The 22,816-nt window shown below is 49.1% G+C and overlaps 1 protein-coding gene and 1 long non-coding RNA gene across 2 annotated transcripts in view; one reads left to right on the top strand and one right to left on the bottom strand.

Moving 5' to 3' along the window:
- The window catches only part of LOC144133213 (uncharacterized), a 33,927-nt gene extending 23,152 nt beyond the window's left edge, over positions 1-10,775 (top strand). The window contains exon 2 of the mRNA XM_077666108.1: positions 1,103-10,775. Within this exon, the coding sequence (XP_077522234.1) occupies positions 1,103-2,338 (1,236 nt within the window). The 3' untranslated portion in view covers positions 2,339-10,775. The remainder of the gene's footprint in view (positions 1-1,102) is intronic.
- Positions 3,620-22,816, bottom strand: part of LOC144133214 (uncharacterized) — a 23,334-nt gene continuing 4,137 nt past the window's right edge. The window contains exon 2 of the long non-coding RNA XR_013315007.1: positions 3,620-7,138. This is a non-coding gene — a long non-coding RNA (uncharacterized LOC144133214). The remainder of the gene's footprint in view (positions 7,139-22,816) is intronic.

Genomic DNA, 22,816 nt, shown 5'->3' with positions numbered 1-22,816 from the left:
AACAGCGCACCACGCGCTTGTGCCTCGTTGCCTACCGCGGCCTCCTCTAGCGTCTGCCAGAGCGCCCGCTAGGGCGGCAGTGCTGCGCGTCGGCAGCCGTTGGGCAAGCGCCGAAAGAACGACGGATAAAGAACAAAAAAAAAGTCACAGTAACGAAAGCGTCCCGAGAACTGGAGGCGGCACCTGTCGGGGAAAAAGAAATGCGCGGCTCCTTCTCCTCTTTTATCTCTCTTTCTCCCCCGTGTGTTTTGTCGTTTCTTGCATTTCCCGCTCCCGGCGGCGCCTCTTTTTGCGCGTCCTCGCTGGCAAGTCCCCAACGTTGGGCGCCAAGTTTTCAAACGGCGGAGGACGAGTTCGAGTTGGCACTCCCGGGCGACGAAGCCGATGCCGCCCGTTCGGCGCAAGCTGTCTTGTATCCGCACGGATTTACTTATTTATTTGCTTGTATAGAAGAAATGGAGGAAGAGGCGATAAGCGGCTAGCAGTGCGGCCAGTTAGCTTGTTTACTCCCATCTCTTATTCAGCAAACCCAGCCCCCGGTGCTGCGGAATTATTAAAGAAACCGTTTCGGTATTCTACAAAGCACGAATGCCTGATTTTGAGCTACTATGGGTTTATCCAAGGTGTCATTAGTTCATTTATTCTAGCGTTATGCCGCAACCTTGCCGACGTGACAATTGAGCTTTGTACAGTCGCAGAGAGCTCGTCACACATGCTATAGAATGCGTCTGCCGTTACCGTAGTAACCAGAGAATGTTGCAAACCGCAGGAATACATGTCAAACAAGCACGTTAAAGGACTTGTTCGGTAGAGCTTCCTCATGGCGAGGGGTGGTGATCGCATCGCCTCTTTCTGCGATGCCTGTGCTGTTCGGTAGTTGAGCACGAGTGCCCGGGTTGAATTCCCATCCCTGCGACCGCATGTCGTCGGTACTGAAGCTCGCTGCGCGCTCAAGAACCCCAGGTGGTGGAAACTAATTCCAGAGCCGTCCCACGGCGTGTCTCGTACTCCTAATGTTTCTGAATGCTTTGCTACCCAAAATCGCGCAATGCTGATCCTCTCGTGTCATTTTTCTCTGTCCCTTCCCCTTGTCCGGTCGCAGAGTGCAGCAGCGCCCGTTGCCCCGCCTTTCCATGTGAGCGCCATGTTCTCGGAGGCCCAGCCCCGGGGGATCAAGCGCAAGGCGCACTCGCTGGACGACTTCTCCGACGGCGGTGTCGACGAAGAGGAGGACGACGAAGAGGACTCGAGCTCGTCCAGCTCCTGCTCGTCCGCGAGCTCGACGACGGGCGGCGGCTCGTCGGGGGACGACGCGCGGTCCTACTCGCGCCGGCACCACGTCGTCTTCAACATGAGCCTCTGCAAGCTGGCCCGCTTCCGCCAGGCGGCCGACCCCAGCCTCCTGCGGTCCGTGCTCGTGTGCAACACGCTGCGGGCCCTGGAGCGGGACATGAGGCCGCCCCGAGGACCCGAGCCGGCGCTGCCGGCCTCCTCCCCCAGCTCACCCCACCACTCGCCTCACCACCACCACCACCACTCGCCCCACCACCACCACCTGAACGGCGCTGCCATCGGAGGCGGCGGCCACCACCTTCCGCCTCATCAGCCATACGGCGCCGCGACGCCTTTCCACAACGGCGACGACTACGACCGCTCCTGTCCCCCCGGAGACAACAGCGGTGGCCGGCTGACGCCCTTCCTCCGGCCCGAGCCGGCGTCGGGACCTCCTCCCGCGCCCCTGTGGACCGAGGAGGACCGGCTGCCCAGCCTCAACTGGAGCTCGGTGCTCAACTTCGGCAACGGGGCGGCGCCCGTGACGCCTCCGGCGCCCAGCGTGGCCGAGCCGGTGTCCTCGGCGTGCGGCGGCGGTGAGCCGGGCTGCGGCGCCGCTCCGGCGCCCCTGTACACGCTGCTGCCTGCGCACAACTCTCCGGCCGCCATGGTGGTCACCTCCTCCACGTCCGTGGCCGCCTCCGCCGTGCTGCAGACGAGCAGCTGCTCTTCCTCCTCGTCCTCGTCCTCGGTGGCGAGCAGCAGCGGCGGTAGCAGCAGCGACGAGATCTTCGGCGACATCGACCTGTCCCTGTACGACTTCGACCTGCTGTCGCCGCTCTCGCCGCCGCACGTCAAGCTGGCGCCGGTCAGCGCCGAGGACCTGATGCGCTCGCTGGCCGCGTCCCAGCAGCAGGCGGCCGACTGCGTGGTCACCACCACGGCCGCGTCGCCGTCGGCCGCCACCTGCCAGCTGGTCGCCTCGTCCGGCCAGCAGGTCAGCTTCGGCTACAAGGGACTCATGGGCTGCTCCGCCGAGGACCACGTGGCCACTGTCATGTCCTGAGGGTCCACCACGGCGGGCGGTTGTCGTCCTGGAAGGGGCCTTTGTCTTCTAGCCGCCTCGTCCTCCCGGCGTGTTCGTTCCTCCTGTCCGGAGGATGCGCCTGCTTGTGTGCGTGTACACGGGAGGACAGTGGAGCAGCGAGGGAGGAAGGCGGACTATGTATGAGCGCTGAATCATCATCTAAGAGTGCCGACATTCACGTTGCCAAAGAGTCGCGACTGCTCATTGTTTGCGGGCGGTGCTGTATTGTCGCCCGCAGTCGGTCAGTGTCCGGCAGCCGCTGAATAGCGGTGCACGGGTGGACTAGCTGATCACCTGTCCATCTTTGAGTGTAATTAACTAGCGCCGGGGACGGAACACGGGGCAGTGTAAAAAGGTCGGAGCTTTGTTACGTTTTGCGCACGTCCCGTGCCCTTGTTCCCCGGCCACCTCTGCGGCCTAGTTAATCATCTTCAATCGCATGGGCCGTGGCGGGCGCGCTACGGGTGACGAGTGCCACTGAGACTTAAAAAGAAACTCCCAAGCAGGAAAACGGAAGGAGTTTTTTTTTTTCACCACGGTCCTGGGAAGGTCCCGCCGTCGGTCGTAAACATAAAGGTGTGGCGAGCGAAGCTTCCTGTTCTACGCTTTTCGCGACCTAGTCAGTGAAGGTACAACCGATCGGCTATTCTGAGCACCTACCAGGAGGCCATGCCGTATCAGCCGCCTTGCCTTTTGCTTTTTCTTCATCTTGAAGGAGCTTTTCGAAGCAACATTATTACTCAGTTCAGATTAAACTGCTCATGTTTCTTGTGTAACTTACGCCAAAGTGGTCAAGAAACGTCCCTTTATTCCGGGATAGTCTTGTAGGTTCGAAGGCAAGGGAATTCGATTTTTTTTTTCGTCAATTCCACGAAGGTTTTAAAACTTGGGTGAGGGATTTAAGCGTTACTCACGTCTTGTCTCTTACGAGTACAAGCAAAAATAATGCATTTAGCGGCCTCGACACCGCACTAACGTTACACTAGCTGTAGCGGTGATCATACGAAGAAGAACAAAGCAAATTGTAGAGGAGAATACAAAGGGCAAAGCGGCAGCGACTGGCTCTCCAGCACCAGTCTGAGGCAGTGGAATCGGGCCGCCTGCTCCTTCGCAGCCCCAAAACCGACCGGGCGAGAGCAATGACCGCCGCTGCAGACAGATGGCGCCACACTCGGCATAGAGAACCTGCACCAGCGCCCCCCCTCTCGCCGGCCCAGCTTCGCGACGCGCGCTGTTTTTTTTTTTAATTTTTCTCGGTCGTCTCGGGGGCACTCGTCTCCCGCGAACCTTCTTCACTGCGCTGGGCTTTCCAATTTCGCGCCGCGGCTGCGTCGTTTTTTGCGCGCCAAGAACGTCGCCGCTGCTGATGCTACTGCGCATGGGAGCGAGCAAACGTCGGTTCTTTTTTTTTTTCGTGACGAAATGTGGTGCTGGTTTCGAAACCGTCTTTCTGATTTTATGTTTGCCGCGCGGGTATATCATGTCATCCGGGAGCCCCAGTGGCGAAGCTTTCCCTCGCCAGAACTGCCGCAAAATTTTTACTGGAACCCGGTTCCAGAGCTTGTCGCATTTACCAAATTATTCTAATCATGCGGTAAGCTTATCTCATTCGCCGAAATTATTTTCTACAAATTAGCGCTCATGTCGCTGATGTAAGCAACCTCCAAACGACTTCCAATCCATGCTGGTACATCAGTCGTCACAAAATATTTTCCAATCATTCGTTGACCTTGTAGGACTTCTTGATCCTGACTGTGGGTTCCCGATGACATCGACGACAATCTGGGGGCGAATATCGTGAACTACGGGTAGTCCGTGGAAGACGCTCGTCTTCTCGAACGGGGAGGGGTTACAGAAGATTCGCGCGCCATCCAGTGGGCAGCAGCAAACTCTTTTTTTTTTTCGGCGCGAACTGTGTTTTCCGCGGCCTTACACAATAAGCGTGCTTTGTGACTTACTAGAGAAGCCAGCGCCATGTATCGTCCGCGAGCGTGCATGTACATTCTGCGCGAAGCCTTGTAGTAGCTGTTGGTGCGCATTCAGCTTCTGTGGGTTGCGTCGTCCGAGCTTAGTGCAAGCACTCTGCCAGGGGAAAGAAAAAAACAAAAAAAAAGGAGAATAGGGAGGTTGTTTTTGGGGAAGTCATGTGAACAACCGACTTTGGCTGAAAGCACTCTTGAGAAAAAAAAGGTGTACATGTTAATCCCTCCCGTCTCGCCATTCATCCCGGCTGTTGACTCCCTTTGGAACAAAATACACCCATAACGGTGCTAAATATGTCCGACATTCCTGATCACGCTGAATAATTGTGCACTGTACTGTTCCAAAGAGCACCGATAATGTCCGTTTCACTAGCTCTATCTAGAATGAAACGAGCTCGACGACAAGGCGGGTGGATACGTGACAGGAGGGGTTAAAGTGTACACCTTCTTAACACCCTTTTTTTTCCAAGAAAGTGCTGGGAGATGGGGCCATTTACACAATTGAGAAGCGGCATTCGCCGAGGCTCGACATGGGGGGAATTTTTTTTTCTCAATTTGTGATATATATATATAAAAAGAGACCCCGTAAATCTGTGATAGGACGCATCAACTCCCTCGGACCACGCAACTTTTTAAAGAATTGAAAAAAAAAGCTGTGCATTTTCACGCCTGATGCCAACAGCAGCGACCACACAGCAACATTTGGTGGTGTTGTACATAATGTATCATCATTTATTTTTTACGCCCAGTCTTGCCCCATTTTATTTTAGTGCCCTTGTTGTGCTTTTGCCGGCGGAGAAGAGTATTATTATTATATTATCCGTGTATGCTTACTCTTGTCGGCGAAGTATTGGTGACTGCTGTACATATGTGCGCGTGCTCAGTTGTTTTTATTTTTTCAGATCATTTGTTGTTTTCGAAATCCCAGCCGCACGCAAATTGCCCTTGTACATAAATGTGTGTGTGTGTAAGTGCGTGCTCGGGGCTTTCATTCTGTGCATACAGTTGTATAGGGGGTAACTCCGGCTCTGTGAAAGACCGCCCAGTATCGAGGCTTGCTGCCCGCGGACTCCCATCCCAAGGCGGGGTATACAATTTCTGGGATCTCAGGCTCTGGCAAAACAGTTTAGGCTTCAATATTTAAGCGTTTTTATCCCTTTATAGGGAGATCTAAAAAAAGACAAAAAAGAAACGTTCGCGTCAACCCAGCAGCGGCGCTAGGCTTACAACTTGTACAGCCTGAAGGCTATCTTCCTTTGCCGCCACGTTAGGCTTAACATTTCAAGCTACGAAAACTCGCGCCCTGGACGACCTTTTCCTCCGACCAAAAAAACGATGCAGGGTATCGGAGTTCAGGTCGAATTCCCGCTCCTTTCTTGGAGCTACCAAAATTCTCCTGTGGGGGGGACAGCTGGTAGGTACATGGAGGAGGATTGGTCAGTAGTGCTCTCTCGAGACTTGGCGGTCTACTGCTGTGAACGTCGGGGTTGCCCTCGCTTTTATTATTATTTTTCTCATTTATTACCCAATGAGACAGCTCAAGCAAAAGCCCTCACGATACATACACAATTGTGGAGACGAACGGAACCCTCACCTCGGCAAACGTTCATGCTCATTTATTATCGTTTTTATGCACACCACAGACGGATAGGTATACATGGGTGTTCTCGTGTTTCTAGAGCGCTGGAATCTTTTTTTTTTTAATAGAGAAGCAGCAGTTGTGGTGCAGTGAATGCGCACGCTTCTATTTTTATCTTTTTTTGCCTCGTGCAATTACGAGAACAGCCGCTCACTTTTTCTCAATTAACTGAGGCCCCTTCTTAGTGAATAACTTGCGTCGAACTTAAAAACCACGTACAAATTTATAACGCTTGCTTTGCGACATCCTGTGCAGCAGCGCAGACAGGACCAATCGGTTACAAGCGCTCCATGATCACGTGACGGGGATGCTCTTTATCATTGCTTTGCCTAACTAGGCGCCAGTCGGGAAACTGTGGCACCCATTCGCGGTTTTAATTCCTACCTTCGCTCACAACTGCATTGCCCCGAAATCTCTTGCTCTGCAGTTCTGTCTTTTATCGGAGTTTTATCATCTCGTCAGCGCATGCGGCGATATCGCAATATCGGTTGCCGGCAGAGAGACTGCATATTATTTGCTCATGTTGATTGTTTTTGTTTTGCTTAGGTGCTTTAAGATGCGACTTGGCTCCTTTGGGGGCAACGTTCCAAGTCAAAACAGTGCCAACAACAGCAGCAGTAAATTTTCGGGAATAATCTAGCACAGCTTATGCGGATAGTCGACATAACTGTTCCATAACTGGTCGGGAACGCCGCGTTAGCGATCGGTAACAGAAGTTAGGGACATTGTCTTCACTTTTCTTGAACGAGACGCACCTGTTGCATATAATCATTGCCCGCCCATAGCTCTTGAAGTAGCAACGAAGGATCGTTATTAAAACAGGCTCTTTATGGTAGTCGATAAGGCTGATAATTTGAGTACACCTCACGTGACGGTCGCGAGGAAGAAAAGGCGCTGCAGTCGCGTTGTGCTGTTCGCATGACCACACTCGACTGCAGCGCCGCTAGTTCTCGTGACCTCCGCAGAGCGCACGGTTTCCTCAGAACCCAAGATGTGAAACACTGTGTATTTTAATATCTCAATACTTACACTGCGACCCTTAAGGAACTTCAGTACGCAACGTCGAATTGATTCTGACTGTCCACTTGTCACCGTGTCTGTCTGTCGAGCTACCAGAGTGAGCGTGTTCTTCTAACGTTACCTAATGCAACGCGCGCGCTAATGCAGCCATCGATCTCAGTTGCTCGCATGGAAAGGGGGAAAAAAGATCCCGGGCAGCGTCAGCAACAGCGTCTCATAGTCGCGTTTGAATTCCCCCCATGTAGGCTTCGCTTGTACACAGCTGGCACACACACACACGCAGACACGGCAACACATCACTTTGAGAAGCAGCTCCGCGACTCTTGCACAATGTCGCTCCCTTGTCTTTTGTGCAGGGCAGGGAACAAGAAGAATCAAATGTTCAATCAACGCGGTAGCGCAGAACAGTGGTCCTATTTCCAAGATGTAATCCTGCTCGCGCATGTAAAAGCAATAATGACGATGTAAGGACGCACGTATTCTTCGCTGTTGCCACCCGTGTTCAAGCTGCTCTTGCAATAAGGCACAGATCTTGAGTTGGGGCGAAACTCCGCAAAGCGCAATAGACTGCATGACGGCACGCGCGATCCGATGACAAGAGGACTGTGAGGACAAAAGTGACTGTTTTTTTTTTCGGGCCTTCCTTTTTTTATCCCTAATTACCTTAATTGTAAGTCATCGTGATGACCCTCCTCGGACCCCACTGCACGAGTGTTTGCACAGTTCTTGTATATTTCTAGCGGGATATCGGCATCGTAAAGGGGGCTTAATGCACAGCAGAAAGAGCTAAACCACGCGGAATCCGAATGCGTTTCGTTTGAATGAGCCAAAGCTTCGCTATAACAAAACTCGATTGCGAGGTTTCCCAGTTGAATGCAGGATGAGTTTGCTGCAGCGACGCACAGTGAAACGTTCTTTCGGTTTGCCGAATTTCTCGATTTAATGAAGTAATTTGCGCCTCTCTTGAACACTGTTACATTCAAATTTAGAGTAGCCAGCCTCTTCGGCAGTTCTTAAGTTTTCATGCGCAGCGCGTACCATTGCTCGTGTAGTAGGCTTAGATGCGCGTAGCTCCCATCAGGCGTGGTTGAGGGGGAGAGTTGGCGTTACCAAACAGTGCAGACGTTTACTAAGCAAGGAGCTATCTATCTATACGCGTGTTCAGCCATTTTTGCCCCAAGCGAGTTGTGTCTCTTCAGTAGCAGCTAGTAGCATGCGCGCGCTTCTTTGCCGGCCGCTTTTCTTAAATTAGTTAGCAATGTCTTTAAAAAGTGCAGTCGGATCACGCTTTGCTATTGGCCAAGAGGGACAGGTCACGTGAGTGACGGAATTGGCGATGTGCTAAGGTGAGAACGCGAGCGAAGGCTGCGTGGAAGGAAAACAGCTGAGAAAGTGCCTTCAAGGAGACGCCAAGGTTAGAGAAGAGGGATTTGTGAAGAAAACAAAGTAGGGGAAGAGAAAAATACCGAGCACCGCGATTCACCACAGTCGCGTTTGGTGAACTGTGCAGAGCGCTGTTTGGGGGAGGGGTGATTGGTATCAAAGGGGGAGGCCTTTATTCTGCAGTAGACGTACCCGCTTTTTTTTTTCTTGTGCGCATTTAATTTCCGCTTTTCCAAAAGAAACAGACCTGAAGGCACCCTCTGTAGCAAAGCGAGTTCACGGTGGTCTGGAATTATCGGAAGAACCCCGAGACCGCCAGGGCACTCTGGAATTATGCAGAAATACTCATGAAATTATACGTGAGGGTAGGAGAGCACGAAAAGTGGAACGGTTTTGGATGCAAGCAATATTACGCTTTAATAATTCGGTCGAACAGTAGAATGTGTCTTCGAAGGGAGTCGGTTTTGAAAAAAGGTCGCTGTTCATCACGACACGTCACCTGCTCAATGCCGTCGACATGACTTGAACGAGCGTCGACTTGGGCGCTTTTTACACGTAGCTAAGAGAAGAAACAAAGAAAAAAGTATACATCGGGAGGGAGGGCTAGCCGTGTCATTATAAATTCGGTTTGAATACTCTGGAAGGACGTTTCTGCCAGGCTGCCTCACGGTGCAAAAGATAGCTGCCCTATACGTTATCGCAGGGTTAGCTCGGCTTCGTGTGACTACACTGAAAGAGGCCAAAATTGAAGCTTGTACTTTAAAAGAAAAAAAAATGGTGAGAAACCAATTTTTTGAGCAGCAGGCACAGTCTTTGTGCAGTTGGACATCTCTTAATTCATTGGACGTTTTGTCTGCTTAGGCAAGATTGTATTCGGCGCATCCAATTTTTTATTTCTGTTTTTCGTTGGGAGAAAGAAACACATTAAGTCACCTCTCTGTTCGGCAGCTAATGTCCCGTCAACTCGACCCGCAAAATAGGTTTCGAGTAGAAATCAAGTGACCGCCCAGTCCTTCCTATTTCCTGATCAGGCCTCTTAAGCCCAAAAGCCTGCAAGCGACACAAACTTTCACAAAGGAAGAGATACAGCTACTCCCAACGACCGAACACGGAACTGGCGGCCAGAGACTTCTAACTGGCGCCCAATGCTCACATCCTGGTACTACTGTCATGTTTTGCTCACTGGCCAATAGCACGCTCGTTCCCAGGTCGCTCAACCAATCGCTAAAGCCAGACGTCGTCAGGCAGCGCCCTCTGCCCCTCCGCTAACCTATCAGAGGTGTTTTAAATTTCGTACATTACCGCAAACTGCGGCGCGCACCCGAAACCATGGATCCTCAGTGTCAGTATCCCCGATCCGTTCTGCTTTAACTCAACATCCGTTTTCACACATACGTGTACAGCATTTTATCTAGTGCTCTCTCTGGTACTGATTGATAAAATAACGGTTGTGATAAAAAATGTTCATGCGATAACGATTGAACTGCAGAAGGGGGTGGAGGGGGGGGGGGTGTATTAGTACAAAGTGTCTAAAAATTTTAACAGTTTACGTAGTTGAATCAAATTTGCTGATGTGTTTTTTAAACAAGCATCTATTGGTCTCCTGAAAAATCACAAACGCCCTGCCTTGTGCCCTGAAATGCAAGAAAAACCTTGTCATTTCTACTTCGCTTAGGTTCCTGTGGCAAACACAGTGAGGGTGGTAGCATGAAGGGGGAAAGGTATTGTGCGAGCATACACAAGATGGGAGTGAAACAGGTGCGACATGGAGAATAGATTTATATTATATATATATACATTATATAAATATATATGTATATTCAGAACCGTGCTACAGGACGAATAAGACGGAGTAAATATGGACGAGAGTATATTATAAATATATTTAAGTGCGCGCGATGTTACAAAGTGTAATATATTATATATAAATATATACGTGAAAAGCAGTCACACCCGCAGACACACCTTCAGACCACACGCACACACACGGGCATAATTCCTCTATCCGGATCTCCTTGTCTTTTCTTCAGCTGTTTCTTTGTACTTTTTTTTGCGACACGTCATTTTCTCATGGCTCACTCTCAACCACCCCTCACTTGTTTTCGAACCCCATGGGTGTTGATTCTGTACGTCTCCATTTCGTGTTTTTTTTTCCTTTCGCCCATTTCATCTCGAGCTGTGGAAATGCACAGAAAAAAAATGAATACAACTCGCAGCCACGACATCTTTTTTGCCATATATTGTTACTGTTTAAGAAAAAAATTGTCGCCAGTAAAAAAAAAAAGCGTCTTGGCGAGAAAAATGACAAAAAAGACAAAAACGTCTGGAGTGAGAGAGAGAGAGAGAAAATGTGTTACCGCTGTGAATAAAAAAAAATGAACTGCGGGCTTGACTCACGACTCCCTGTGTTTTCACCCAGTGTTGAACGCCGCTGGAGCATCTCTGCTCGCGGACTCACATCACCTCGGACTTTTCAGTTCGTTTTATTTTACAGAACAGTGCCATCTTGCGTAAAGCTTAGGTATTCTCTGGATTCAAGGGGGCTCTCTGGGTTCAAGAACCCATTACGTGGCAGTCAAGGGTGCATCTTGCACAAGTATGGAACTTGCACCCCTCATATGGACCCCTCATCCGAAGGTCCTTGAGGTGTACCTCGAGGTACAATGTGAGTAAATGTGCCGCAGATAAGTATTCATAAAAACACGGATCAGTTATACAGCAAACAACTTGCGCAACCACATAAAAATCCTGGTTATGCAAAAACAAACGCATCGGAGCAAATAAATTTCCTTGTAGAGTTCGAATGCTCCCAGCCTCACCTGAAGTCGGACGCTTACCAGCTGGCTCGGTCGCATAATGCACAACTGTACATACACTATCAAAAGTTTACAGCCCAAGGGAGTTTGCGTATAAGTCGCGCAGTGGGGCTCTTGTCACATTCGTGGAAGTCCTAACCTTCGGAGGATTGGAGCCAGAGTTCGCCCTACCTCCGAGAGATCTGAAACGCTGGGAATGCATAACGAGCCACACGACTTGGTCCACACGCACACAGTCCTGAGCTCTAAACTTTTGGCAAGAGTGCACATAAATCCTAGTTTCACAAGAACAAACGTGAAGACACGGTGAGTGCTTCCTCTGAAACATCCTTTTCTCGTCCTCGAGAATACAAATCTCAAATGCTCACGACTTGGACCTTTGTCGGCCACTCACTGCCTTCGTTTGGAGCACTAACGGTTGGACAGGGCTCCCCCTTTATTAAAATTTCAGTCTATAGACTGTATATAGACTTCAGTCTATAAAATCTATAGACAAACTCTATTCAACAATCTATAGACAATACAAATCCTATAGACAATCTATATATTTATCGCTATACACATTTAGTAGACTTTAGGCTATAGACTATGAATAAACAAAAATAAATATCTATAGAAAGGCAATAGAGTCTACAAGAAGTCTACAGATGGTCTATCCCAAGCAGCACAAGTAATTGGCTCAACATTGGAACTGTATTGGCAAAACTGGCCCTACAAAGGACCAGGATGGGACAATCCTGTTGCAATATTGGGCCGATGACCTGTGCTGCTTGGGACGAACCATTTTTGTAGGGGCCATCGGGTCAGCCTCCCAAGGCTTGACCAGGGTCCCGTTCTGGTTCTGACTAGGAATCGCGGACCTTTGGAACTCAAAAGCCAGGTTCAAGTCGAGGTGCTCACGTGGAACTGGGATGATCACACTCGATCGGACTCGGAATTCCGTTCGGCATAAGACTTGGGCTCACCAAGCTCGTAGGTGTATTCGGACGGACTCGCTGTGAATCGACTGTTAAGCCAAGCGCACAACTCTAAGACGAAGTGCTTGCCCTTATCTTGGGCATGAAGCGCGCAAAAAGACAAAGCCGAGGGTGGATCAAGACAAAAAAGTGAACGACTTACTACATGTACTGGTGCGCAAAAAAGTAAACGGACCACGCTATTGCCTTCTAATTTTGCGTCTTGCGTAATTGAAGTGTTAAGCATGGTTTGTGCATCCGGGTTATGGTCACAAGCGCCAGTTCTAAGGAATCAACAAGGTTGCTTTATGTCTGCTAGGGCAGGCGTGACTGCACTTAGAACAGAATAGATTGCTAAGTTTTTATACGATGCGCTAGACTTTACGAGCAAGCCGACTTCGTCACCGCATACACCTGCCTGTCCGACGCCTGCAGTGCCTCACAGATTCGAGGTATATATCGAGGCAACGAACGCCTCTGCGGAGAAAAATCGGTGGGTTGTGCAAACTCGCCTCTCCTTGGCGCCTCCCAATGGCGAGCAACAACAGCACGACCAGTTTCACCACACCTTGCACATATAGGGCTCGTTCAAAGCTGTCTCGCTCGGTGGTTTTTTGGCAGCTCGACTGGCAGGAAAAGAACGGAAAAGGCATGTGCTCCAATGTCGTCGAAGTAGGTACTACAACTGCCGGTCGAACACGCACTCTAATGCCTCGTCGCTGTAGACTATAGACTGTCCATTGATTTCTGTCTATAATGTATATAGACTGTCTATAGACAGAAGTCAATGGACACTTTATAGGCAACACAAATGCTATAGACGGTCTATAGACAATCTATAGATTTATGGCAATGCACTTTTAGCAGACTTTTGTCTATATACAGTCTATATACTATGAATAGACAAAAGGAAATATCTACAGGAAGGCAATATAGTATATAAGAAGTCTATAGACTCCTATAGACCATTTTTATAAGGGGTAAGGATGCATGCTCTGCGATAGTCTTTACGCCCTTCAGAGCCAGCAAGCAGCCTGCTTTCGTGAACCAGTCCAGACAGGTCTGGTTGATTGCACAGGTATACTACGGAGAAACAGCGTCTATAAGGACGCGACCGGTGCAGCGGAGGACGTCGGGACGAAAGACAACATCGAAGGCAAATAAACTGAAAGATATGCTGCTGTGAGGGCGAGGAGCCTGCTTCAAGCTTCTCACTTAGCTTTCAGAGTGTTGAAAAGCGTGCAGGTATCAAATGCTGTATAGAAGAGGCCAATCTCGAAGAAAGCGCTAACAAAATTCCCCGAAGTTAACTCGGTGAGGAACCAAGCTTGATTAAAAGGCGTGTAGCATGCCAAAGGCCACACCATACAAAAAGGGTTCACCTTAAGGACGACGCAGTGAGCCGTGAAAAGAAAAATGATAGGTGTAACGTTAAGAGACCGGAAGCGGCCAGAGTTTGGCAAGGGAACAAACGCGGGATAACGACATCCTAGTCGAAATCAAGAGGAAGAAATGGGCTTGGGCAGGGCTTGTAATGCGAAGGCAAGATAACCGCTGGTCCTTAAGGGTAACGTAGTGCATTCCAAGAGAAGGCAAGCGTAGCAGAGGGCGGCAGAAGGTTGGGTAGGCGGATGAGATTAAGTTTGCAGGCATAGGATGGGCGCAGATGGTACAGGACAGGGTTAATTGGAGAGACATGGCTCTGAGAGGCCTTTGCCCTGCAGTGGGTGCAGTCAGGCTGCTGCTGCTGCTGCTGCTGCTGATGATGATGATGATGATACCGAAGGCTAAGTAGGAAGCCAGAGAGTTCGTCCGGTATTCTTCCATTCAGTTTCCAAAGCTGAACGCCAGGTGGTAGCACAGGTAAACGGAAACCCTTTATGGGTGATATTTCTGTATCTCTCGAGCGTCCATCCTGGTTCATTTAATAGTACCGATTGTAAATGAGGTTAAAGGCGCTCTGCAACACCTTTTGAGGAAAGCACATAAACTCAATCACTGCATTGTGTTGTCATGAACACCTGGGCCAAATAATGCGCTTCTATGCACAGCAGAGAACCCACAATCACGCGCGATAGTTGGCGAGCCCTTTCCAGCCACTTTTTCATGCTCGCACCCTCCTGCGTATGCCAGGTCAGGGATGGCTATTGGTTAGATTCTTTCAGATGTCAGGCAACTACCATGGCCGCGGCCGGTAAGCCAAGTAGCTCTGGCGGGTCAGGAAGCTCCGCCCCCCCGGCGGGCGAAGAAGCGCCGACCTTTGAGTGCGCAGAAAGTGACGCTCGAAGTGAAGGCGCTGAAATTCAAATTTTGACTACAGACAACTAAGCTTCTACAAAGCACAATAAAATAACTCTTGCCAGAGGATGTTCGCGAACCGATCACCTTTAACATCGCACGAATACCGCGACTTTATTAAGGGTCCTTTTCAGAGCCCCTGTAAATGAACACTGAGAACAAATTCAAGTCGGCCTGGATCGATGCGTTACCGAACTTGAATCCTAAAAAGACGACTTTCGCCAAAAACGGAGCTTTAATAAGTTGGAAAAAAAACGAAATTCACTTGCCACCTTCAATAAAATAGAGATTTGAGTATAGAGAAGGGAATTTTCGGTAATGGCATGGAGTATCACCGAGCTAACAATTATAAAGTGAAATAATGAGACTAGATAATTTACTTGACTGGCTGACCTCATTCCTGCCAAGGACTCGCTGATGATGATTATGAACAGAAAGCTAAATGGGTATGGTTTATGGGGGTTTAACGTCCCAAAGCGACTCGGGCTATGAGGGACGCCGCAGTGAAGGGCTCCGGAATAATTTCGACCACCTGGGGTTCTTTTAACGTGCGCTGACATCGCACAGCACAGGGGCCTCTAGAATTCCGCCTCCATCGAAATTCGACCGAGGCCACGACTCCGGTCCCAGTATGCCGTCCAGCACGGATTCCCGCGCGCGCCTCTCAGCAGGGCAGAATTCCTCAAGTCTATTGCGTTGGTCCTAGCGTTAGCAGACGAAAGAAAACCGCCGCTTCGCCGCCGTTTAAAAAGTAGCCAAGGTTCGTAGCTCAAAGTACGAACGCACTAACCTCCGCCGAAGTTGGCGAAATTCAAATGCTACCAAAGGGCGGCAGACGACAGTGGGTCGCCTCTCCGGGAGACGGATACAGCACCGGAGAGGCGCACACAACGTACGGAGGGCGCGACGCGAAGCAATCGCGGAATGCGGTTTGCGCCGCACGGGCCGCTGCCAACAGGAAGCGTCGTCATCGCCTCCCCTCTCCCCCGGTCTTCTCTGCCGCGGAGGGACGCCGTGCGCGCTTCTTCTTGGAACTGTCAACGGGATGTTTGCCGCCGCTGCTCTGACGCACGCTTCGAGGCTGCGTAGGTGACGAATGGAAGGTTCGGGGCGGGGCGATTCATGAGCCCAAACTTTGTAACCTGTCGAGGCATTGTTTGTACGACCCTACTGCCGGCCCCGCAGGGCTCATCTGCAACATCTTTCGTGTCATATTCTACACAGTCCCGTCCGGTCCTGTGTTATGTGATCTTAGATCATTTTAATATGCTATCCTGATGTTATTTATTTATTTATTTAAAATACCTGCAGCGCCTGAAAGCAGAGTATAACGAAGGTGGTTATACTCTGACGAAGGCCAGACCCTGATCGAAACGTTAGAATAAATATTGTTACTTTTTCCACCGTGTGCCCACTCTATTGCGTTATTGTTGTACCGGATCCATCCGATCTTCACCCGCTGCTTATATATATATATATATATATATATATATATATATATATATATATATATATATATATATATATATATATATATATATATATATATATATATATATATATATATATATATATATAGTCCACCGCTATGGACGAGGGCGGCGCTGGTGAACACACTCAAGGTTTGCTTACACGCAAGACATAAATACCCATGAAAGCAGCAGATTGGACAGCCGTCGCCGTAGCTCAGTTGGTAGAGCACCGGACGCGATATTCGGATGTCGTGGGTTCGGATCCCACCGGCGGCATGGTTGTTTTTTCTGCTGCATTATAAGTAATTTTCTTTATACTAACAGATTGGTACTAGATATAAAAAAACAAACAAATTAGAAACATTCTCCTGTGCACCTTGGTTTCTGACTGTTGGCTTCCTATATATATATATATATATATATATATATATATATATATATATATATATATATATATATATATATATATATATATATATATATATATATATATATATATATATATAAATTCACCGAAAACTGAAGAAACATAACACGATTTAATTCACGACGTTTCGGCTGGAGGACCAGCCTTTTTCGAGTGTCCTCCAGCCGAAACGTCGTGAATTAAATCCTCTTATGTTTCTTCAATTTTTGGTGATTTTATATTATATTGACCAAATCAGCTGCCAGAAATCACTTTTGGTATATATATATATATAGTCTCTCATAACCTCTCTGTATAAACCAATATAGTATTCTTCATCGCCCTTTACTCCTTTTGTGACGAGCTTATGATGAGTCACGCACTTTCGGCGCGACACTGTATCCCCCTGTGTCCCGGCCCCACCCTGGGTTCCCGTTCGTCCTGGTGTGCCCAGGGAACGACCGAGCGCTTCCCGTTTTCGTGCACCGTGCTCCCTTCTTCCCTAGCAGCGCCGGTCGTCGATGGTACGGGTCCGTCCCCGATTCCCGAAACGATGGGGAAGAAAGGCGGGAAAAAAGGAAGGGAGAAGAGGGACCGCGGAGCTCCCCTGCGCGCTGTGTGGTGGTGCCGGATGACAGTCAGCCCTGCCTGTAGCCCGACCCCTGGCTACACACGGTGCCCCCTTTGCTCCGAACGCATGTGTCGATCAATCGTTGGCCGAGGTTCGCTTCTCGGAACGCCAGCACTTTGATCCCGCTCGTCTCGCACTTTTTGTTTTTTTCATCGTTGGCTCCTCAGTCCTTCGAATAGCTTCCCGCTTTTCCATCTGACTAGCAATTAGAGTACCCTCTTCTCTGGGCCTAATAACGAGCAATAAAAAAGCAATAGTTCATACCGTCTAAGAAGCCTTAGCTCAGTTTAGCTCTAGCTGAAACTGTGAAGTGGCAATGGACATGCGCAAAACATATAACACGCGGAGCAGACGTGGCAAGTACTGGTCATTACAGTGACTGAATGTGGACAGAATGCGTGCCAAATAAAAAAAAAATGAACATAACCGAGGGCGGCCGATAGATGGAGTAATAATAATAATAATTGGTTTTTGGGGAAAGGAAATGGCGCAGTATCTGTCTCATATATCGTTGGACACCTGAACCGCGCCGTTAGGGAAGGGATAAGGGAGGGAGTGAAAGAAGAAAGGAAGAAGAGGTGCCGTAGTGGAGGGCTCCGGAATAATTTCGACCACCTGGGGATCTTTAACGTGCGCTGACATCGCACAGCACACGGGCGCCTTAGCGTTTTTCCTCCATAAAAACGCTTGCCCCGCCGCGGTGGCTCAGTGGTTAGTGCGCTCGGCTACTGATCCGGAGTTCCCGGGTTCGACCCCGACCGCGGCGGCTGCGTTTTTATGGAGGAAAAACGCTAAGGCGCCCGTGTGCTGTGCGATGTCAGTGCACGTTAAAGATCCCCAGGTGGTCGAAATTATTCCGGAGCCCTCCACTACGGCACCTACTTCTTCCTTTCTTCTTTCACTCCCTCCTTTATCCCTTCCCTTACGGCGCGGATCAGGTGTCCAACGATATATGAGACAGATACTGTGCCATTTCCTTTCCCCCAAAACCAATTATTATTATTATTAATCCATAAAAACGCAGCCGCCGCGGTCGGGTTCGAACCCGGGAACTCCGGATCAGTAGTCGAGCGCCCTAACCACTGAGCCACCGCGGCGGGTGATGGAGTGAAGAGATGAGAAAATGTGCCAGATCACATGGCCGTGGCCGGCTGAAAATATAAATAAGGCTTTCGTTCTGCTGTGCACCAAATTTTGCTGCACATTATGGTGATGATGATGACCACGAAGGCGTAGTTCATGAAGCGAGGCGTCGCTTCTCCTAGTAAACGCTTAACATGAGTTGGACTTGAACGCCTACACATCTGTGCTGCCTTCCATCTCATTGGATTTCGATGGACCAACGTGCTAGTTTTACCGCTGACTTACCTCACCTCTTGTGTATATCAAGAGCGTCAGCGCTTTGCGTAGCTTGGTTTGAGGCTGCATAGCCGGATATTTGGGTGACGGATAAGAGAGGTTGGTTTCATTGAACTTGATGAACAGATTTTTTAGGGAATTAAAGTCAGTTTAAACTTACAGTAAATGTTCTTGAAAACTTCTGATGTGATCGTAGCTCAGTGCATGCTTGTTTGTGCATTTTTGGAAGCGAAAAGCTCCACTACGCTAGGTAAATTAGTCGTCGCGTAGGCCGGAGAATGACCTTGAACCACCTTCAGCCCAACCACGTTAGCCATGCATGCCCACATACGGTACAGTTATGGTGTCGAACCCTTGACCCATGACCGTTAGTTACCTTTGACCTCTGACCTTTGACTTTGGATTGACCTTTGACCTTTAGAACATCCGATGGGGTGATGTGAAGCCACGTGACGACATCCGATGGGGGTGTCGTACTAAGACCATGTGGTACCATGTCATAGCCACGTGGTCGTGTGGGTATATATAGAACGGCTGTCGCGAGCGTGTAGGGGAGCTGCCATGGACGAGCCTCAGACGCTTGGCAAGCGTGCTTGGTTTTCGCTGAATTCCAGGGTTAGCCAAGTTAAGCCACTGCCAATGTTTCTTTGCGTGAGGCGGTAGTCGATCAGGCAACTGAGGCGTAGTCACGGCGCTGAGAACACCCTCGGAAGCAAGGAAGACCAGGCGCATCCAACGCAGTGGCTTTGCAGCCCGCTATGAGCACAACACATCGTCGCCATAGCTAACAGTGTAAGTGGCGCCATCTACGACAAGATCCGTGAAGACACAAGATCTGGATCGCCACGGCGACGGATGCGACGCTGTGGAAGCCATTGTATGACTCCCAACAATGGTGCTTCTCGAAACGCTGGCTGAATGACGTCTAGCAAGATCCTTTATTCCATTATTTCCCATTGCCATTATTTCGCCTGAGCCGAAGTGACAAAGACGGAGCAGACGTTTGACAGGACAGGGCTCGTCGTGTCTGCGCTCTTCTCCAACGTGGGCATGCTCATTTTTTTTGTTTTGTCGTGTTGGCGGTGACGGAGAAGTCTTGCATGATAATCGCATGACATTGCGCTACATGAACGGAAACCGACGGTCTTTAATAAGTGTATTGCATTTAACAGACGACGCCATTAGCGTTTCCAAACATGGCGACACTCCATGCCTTCGAGCGTAGCTTTCTTTATACTATACACTGCTACAAGGCCTGCCCTGCTGCGCAATGACTTCCGTTCACTTTTCTATGTTTTTCGCCGTTAGAGGGCGCCAGTTTTGAGCTTTGTCATTGTAGACGTGGAGCGCGGGTTAGGCCGCGTTCGCTCCTTTAGAGCGCTTGCAGTCGTACCGGTTGCAGACAAGATTTACAGCGCCGCAGCAAAAACCTCTATATTTTTGCTCACGGCGGTGGGATCAGTAATGGCATATGTTCCTATTAAGGAGTGTCCGTCACACTGCCGCAAGCAACGATGATGGCGTCATGATGGCACCCCGAAGGCTTCGCAAAACTTCCTCATCGTACTTTACCACTCCGGCCTAATCACTGAGCTTATATGCCCATGGAGGACGTTGCATGCTGAGTGCAGATCTCCACATTTTTGCTAATCACGATGCTTTATGACATACACTGTGAAGCTTTCTGCGAACGTTTGAACGCTCTTCTAGAAAGGAAGCAGTGTTTAGCGCTGAAAAACGAATCGGTTTTCTAGAAGCCTGTATGAAATATCTAGCGGCACTTTTTTTTTTTTTTGAACACATATTGCGACCGGCACCGTTTCGCCGCGTGCAATTTCACTAACTTGAGCGCTTTTAATGTATTGTGGCAAGATCTCTGATGGCGAAATATGACAGATGCCGCAGTACAACTAAAATTATAATGGATATTCGATGGCCTTCTTCGGAACAACGGGAAAAAGGAATCTACGACCGAAATTTTTTTCTGAATATTTATTATAATCAGACTGGAATTTATGTCTGAAAATACTTGGAACGACCATACGAGATATCTAGTTATGACCAGATTTATACAGACATTCATTCTTCCCGCGGACCACTTCTGAGTGGAATCTCTTGACAGAAAATGTGAATTTTCCGCTAAGCTGGGTGTCGAAGGCTTGCGCTCCATCTGTAATGGTGTATAGTAGCACAGGGGGGGGGGGGGGGGGCGCTACTGCAAAAAAACGTTAGAGATCACTGCGGCTATACCTGCGTTGGAGGAATGCGAAAGCATTGAAGCCTCCCCGACACTCGTCGCATCTCTTTTCCCCTCTTTGAGCCCATTGACGTATGCTTCTAATTAATTAATCAATTAATCTATGTCAACAAAACTTTTGTTCGATTAATTATCACTCATCAAACACATTTCAATTAATTTCAAGCTTTATTAATACGTAAGCATTGTATGGCTATGTTTGCGGTTTCATGTCACCGCGAGCTTCGCATCACGGCAACGTTCGAACGAATTGAGTTATAAGAATGGTTGCATAAGATGGAGCGTCGGAAAATCTCGTAGGGGAAATCATGAGGTGCATGTGGGGCAACTAGTTAATTAATTAGAGCCAAAAATGTTCGAAAAACAAAAAAAGTGGCGCCAAATTTTAAAACACCGGGAGTGGGAGGAGCTAAAGTGAGGCGCCAAATTTGAAAAACCAGAAGTGTTGACGGAGCGAAGCGTGGCGCCAAATTTGAAAACGAAGCGTGGCGCCAAGTTTGAAAACTCAAAATGAGCAATGATGGAACTTGATTATGATTGCAGTGGTTGATCTGAGTAAATGCGAGGAGAAGGGACAAGTGAAGCAAATAGAGGGGACGAGTTGAGTAAAGAGAAGCAAAGAGGGGCGGGGAGGCGTCAATGTTTACGCATTCCTCCAATGCGGGTGCCGCAGTGATCTCATTATGTTTTAAACTTTTTGCCTATTTTTCAACTATTCTGCCGTCCACAGCTATTTTCCCGTCCACTAACTATATCGACGACCACGATATTTTGGACGTTTTTTGACATTATTGGCTCTAATTAATGAACAAATCATCCTACTGATATCAAATTTTTTGCGCATCATCCTCACAGCGTCCTCAATCGATCACAACCATTCGTTTGAGGCTATCTACTCTGAGAACGTCACAATCGCTGCGGACACGTTTTGGTGATATGCTTTGGTGACACGACCCCGTCGACATAGCCTAGAAATGCTTTCGCATTAAAATATTAAACAGAAGAGACAAGTGACTCAGGTCGCCCGTGATGTTCCCTTAGAAAAATGGTCCATAGACAGCCTACAGACTTCTTATAGACTCTATTGCCTTCCTATAGATATATTTTTCTCTATTCATAGTCTAGCCGCCGCGGTGGCTGAGTGGTTACGGCGCTCGACTGCTGGCCCGAAAGACGCGGGCTCGATCCCGGCCGCGGCGGTAGAATTTCGATGGAGGCGAAATTCTAGAGGCCCGTGTACTGTGCGATGTCAGTGCACGTTGAGGAACCCGAGGTGGTCGAAATTCCCGAAGCCCTTCACTACGGCGTCTCTCATAGCCTGAGTCGCTTTGGGACGATAAACCCCCACAAACCATAAACCATCTATTCATAGTCTATGGGGAACTCGCGCTGAAGTTAGCGGTGCCGATTGCAGCGCCATAACACACTGCCTAGCGAGAAGAGCAAGCAGTTTTGGGTAGTACTATTAGTAGTTTTCCGCGCCACCTTCAGGCGCTTGTTGGCGTGAGCCTCCGCGCTCTGTCGAAGGCGCACGTGCCGTGCGTCAGCTATCTGGGCTACGCCGAGAGAAGCTAGGCAATGAGTGCTGTCAGCCAAACGCGGGTATCTAATCACGCAGGATGTGTTCTCGCGTTTGCAGCGGCCCAAGCGGCTGACAAAAGCAGATTTTAAGTCACCGAATGGATCAATTACAGTGCCACCTTGGCAGCGCAGGTTCCCCATAGACTATCTATAGACAAAAGTCTACTAAAAGTGTATGGCCATAAATCTATTGATTGTCTGTAGACTGTCTATAGGATTTGTATTGCCTATAGACCGTTCTCTAAAGTTTGTCTATAGAGAGTCTATAGACTTTATAGATAGAAGTCTACGGACAGTCTATAGACTGTTTAAAAAAATTTTTGTAAGGGTTGCGGCCTGAGCATCGTCCCGACACCTTCGTTACCTTGGGTGTCGCCCGTATGGTATCAGGACGCGTGACGATAGGGCAACGAAAGAATGGCCGCATTATCGCGACCACCGCCGCTATCTGCTTCCGATTGCGCCCGTGAAAGCAAGCGCGGCTGCGGCGACGAAATATTCGCGCTCGCTTCCGCCCTCGTATATCTCGCTGTCTGGACCCCGCACTTGCATTTTCCGCCCAACTTGGTTTGGTTTGGTTTATAGGGGTTTAACGTCCCAAAGCGACTCAGGCTATGAGAGACGCCGTAGTGAAGGGCTCCGGAAATTTCGACCGCC

The sequence above is a fragment of the Amblyomma americanum genome, chromosome 5 (genome assembly GCF_052857255.1).
Source record: "Amblyomma americanum isolate KBUSLIRL-KWMA chromosome 5, ASM5285725v1, whole genome shotgun sequence".
Lineage (NCBI taxonomy): Eukaryota > Metazoa > Arthropoda > Arachnida > Ixodida > Ixodidae > Amblyomma > Amblyomma americanum.
This window is presented reverse-complemented; position numbering and strand designations above follow the sequence as displayed.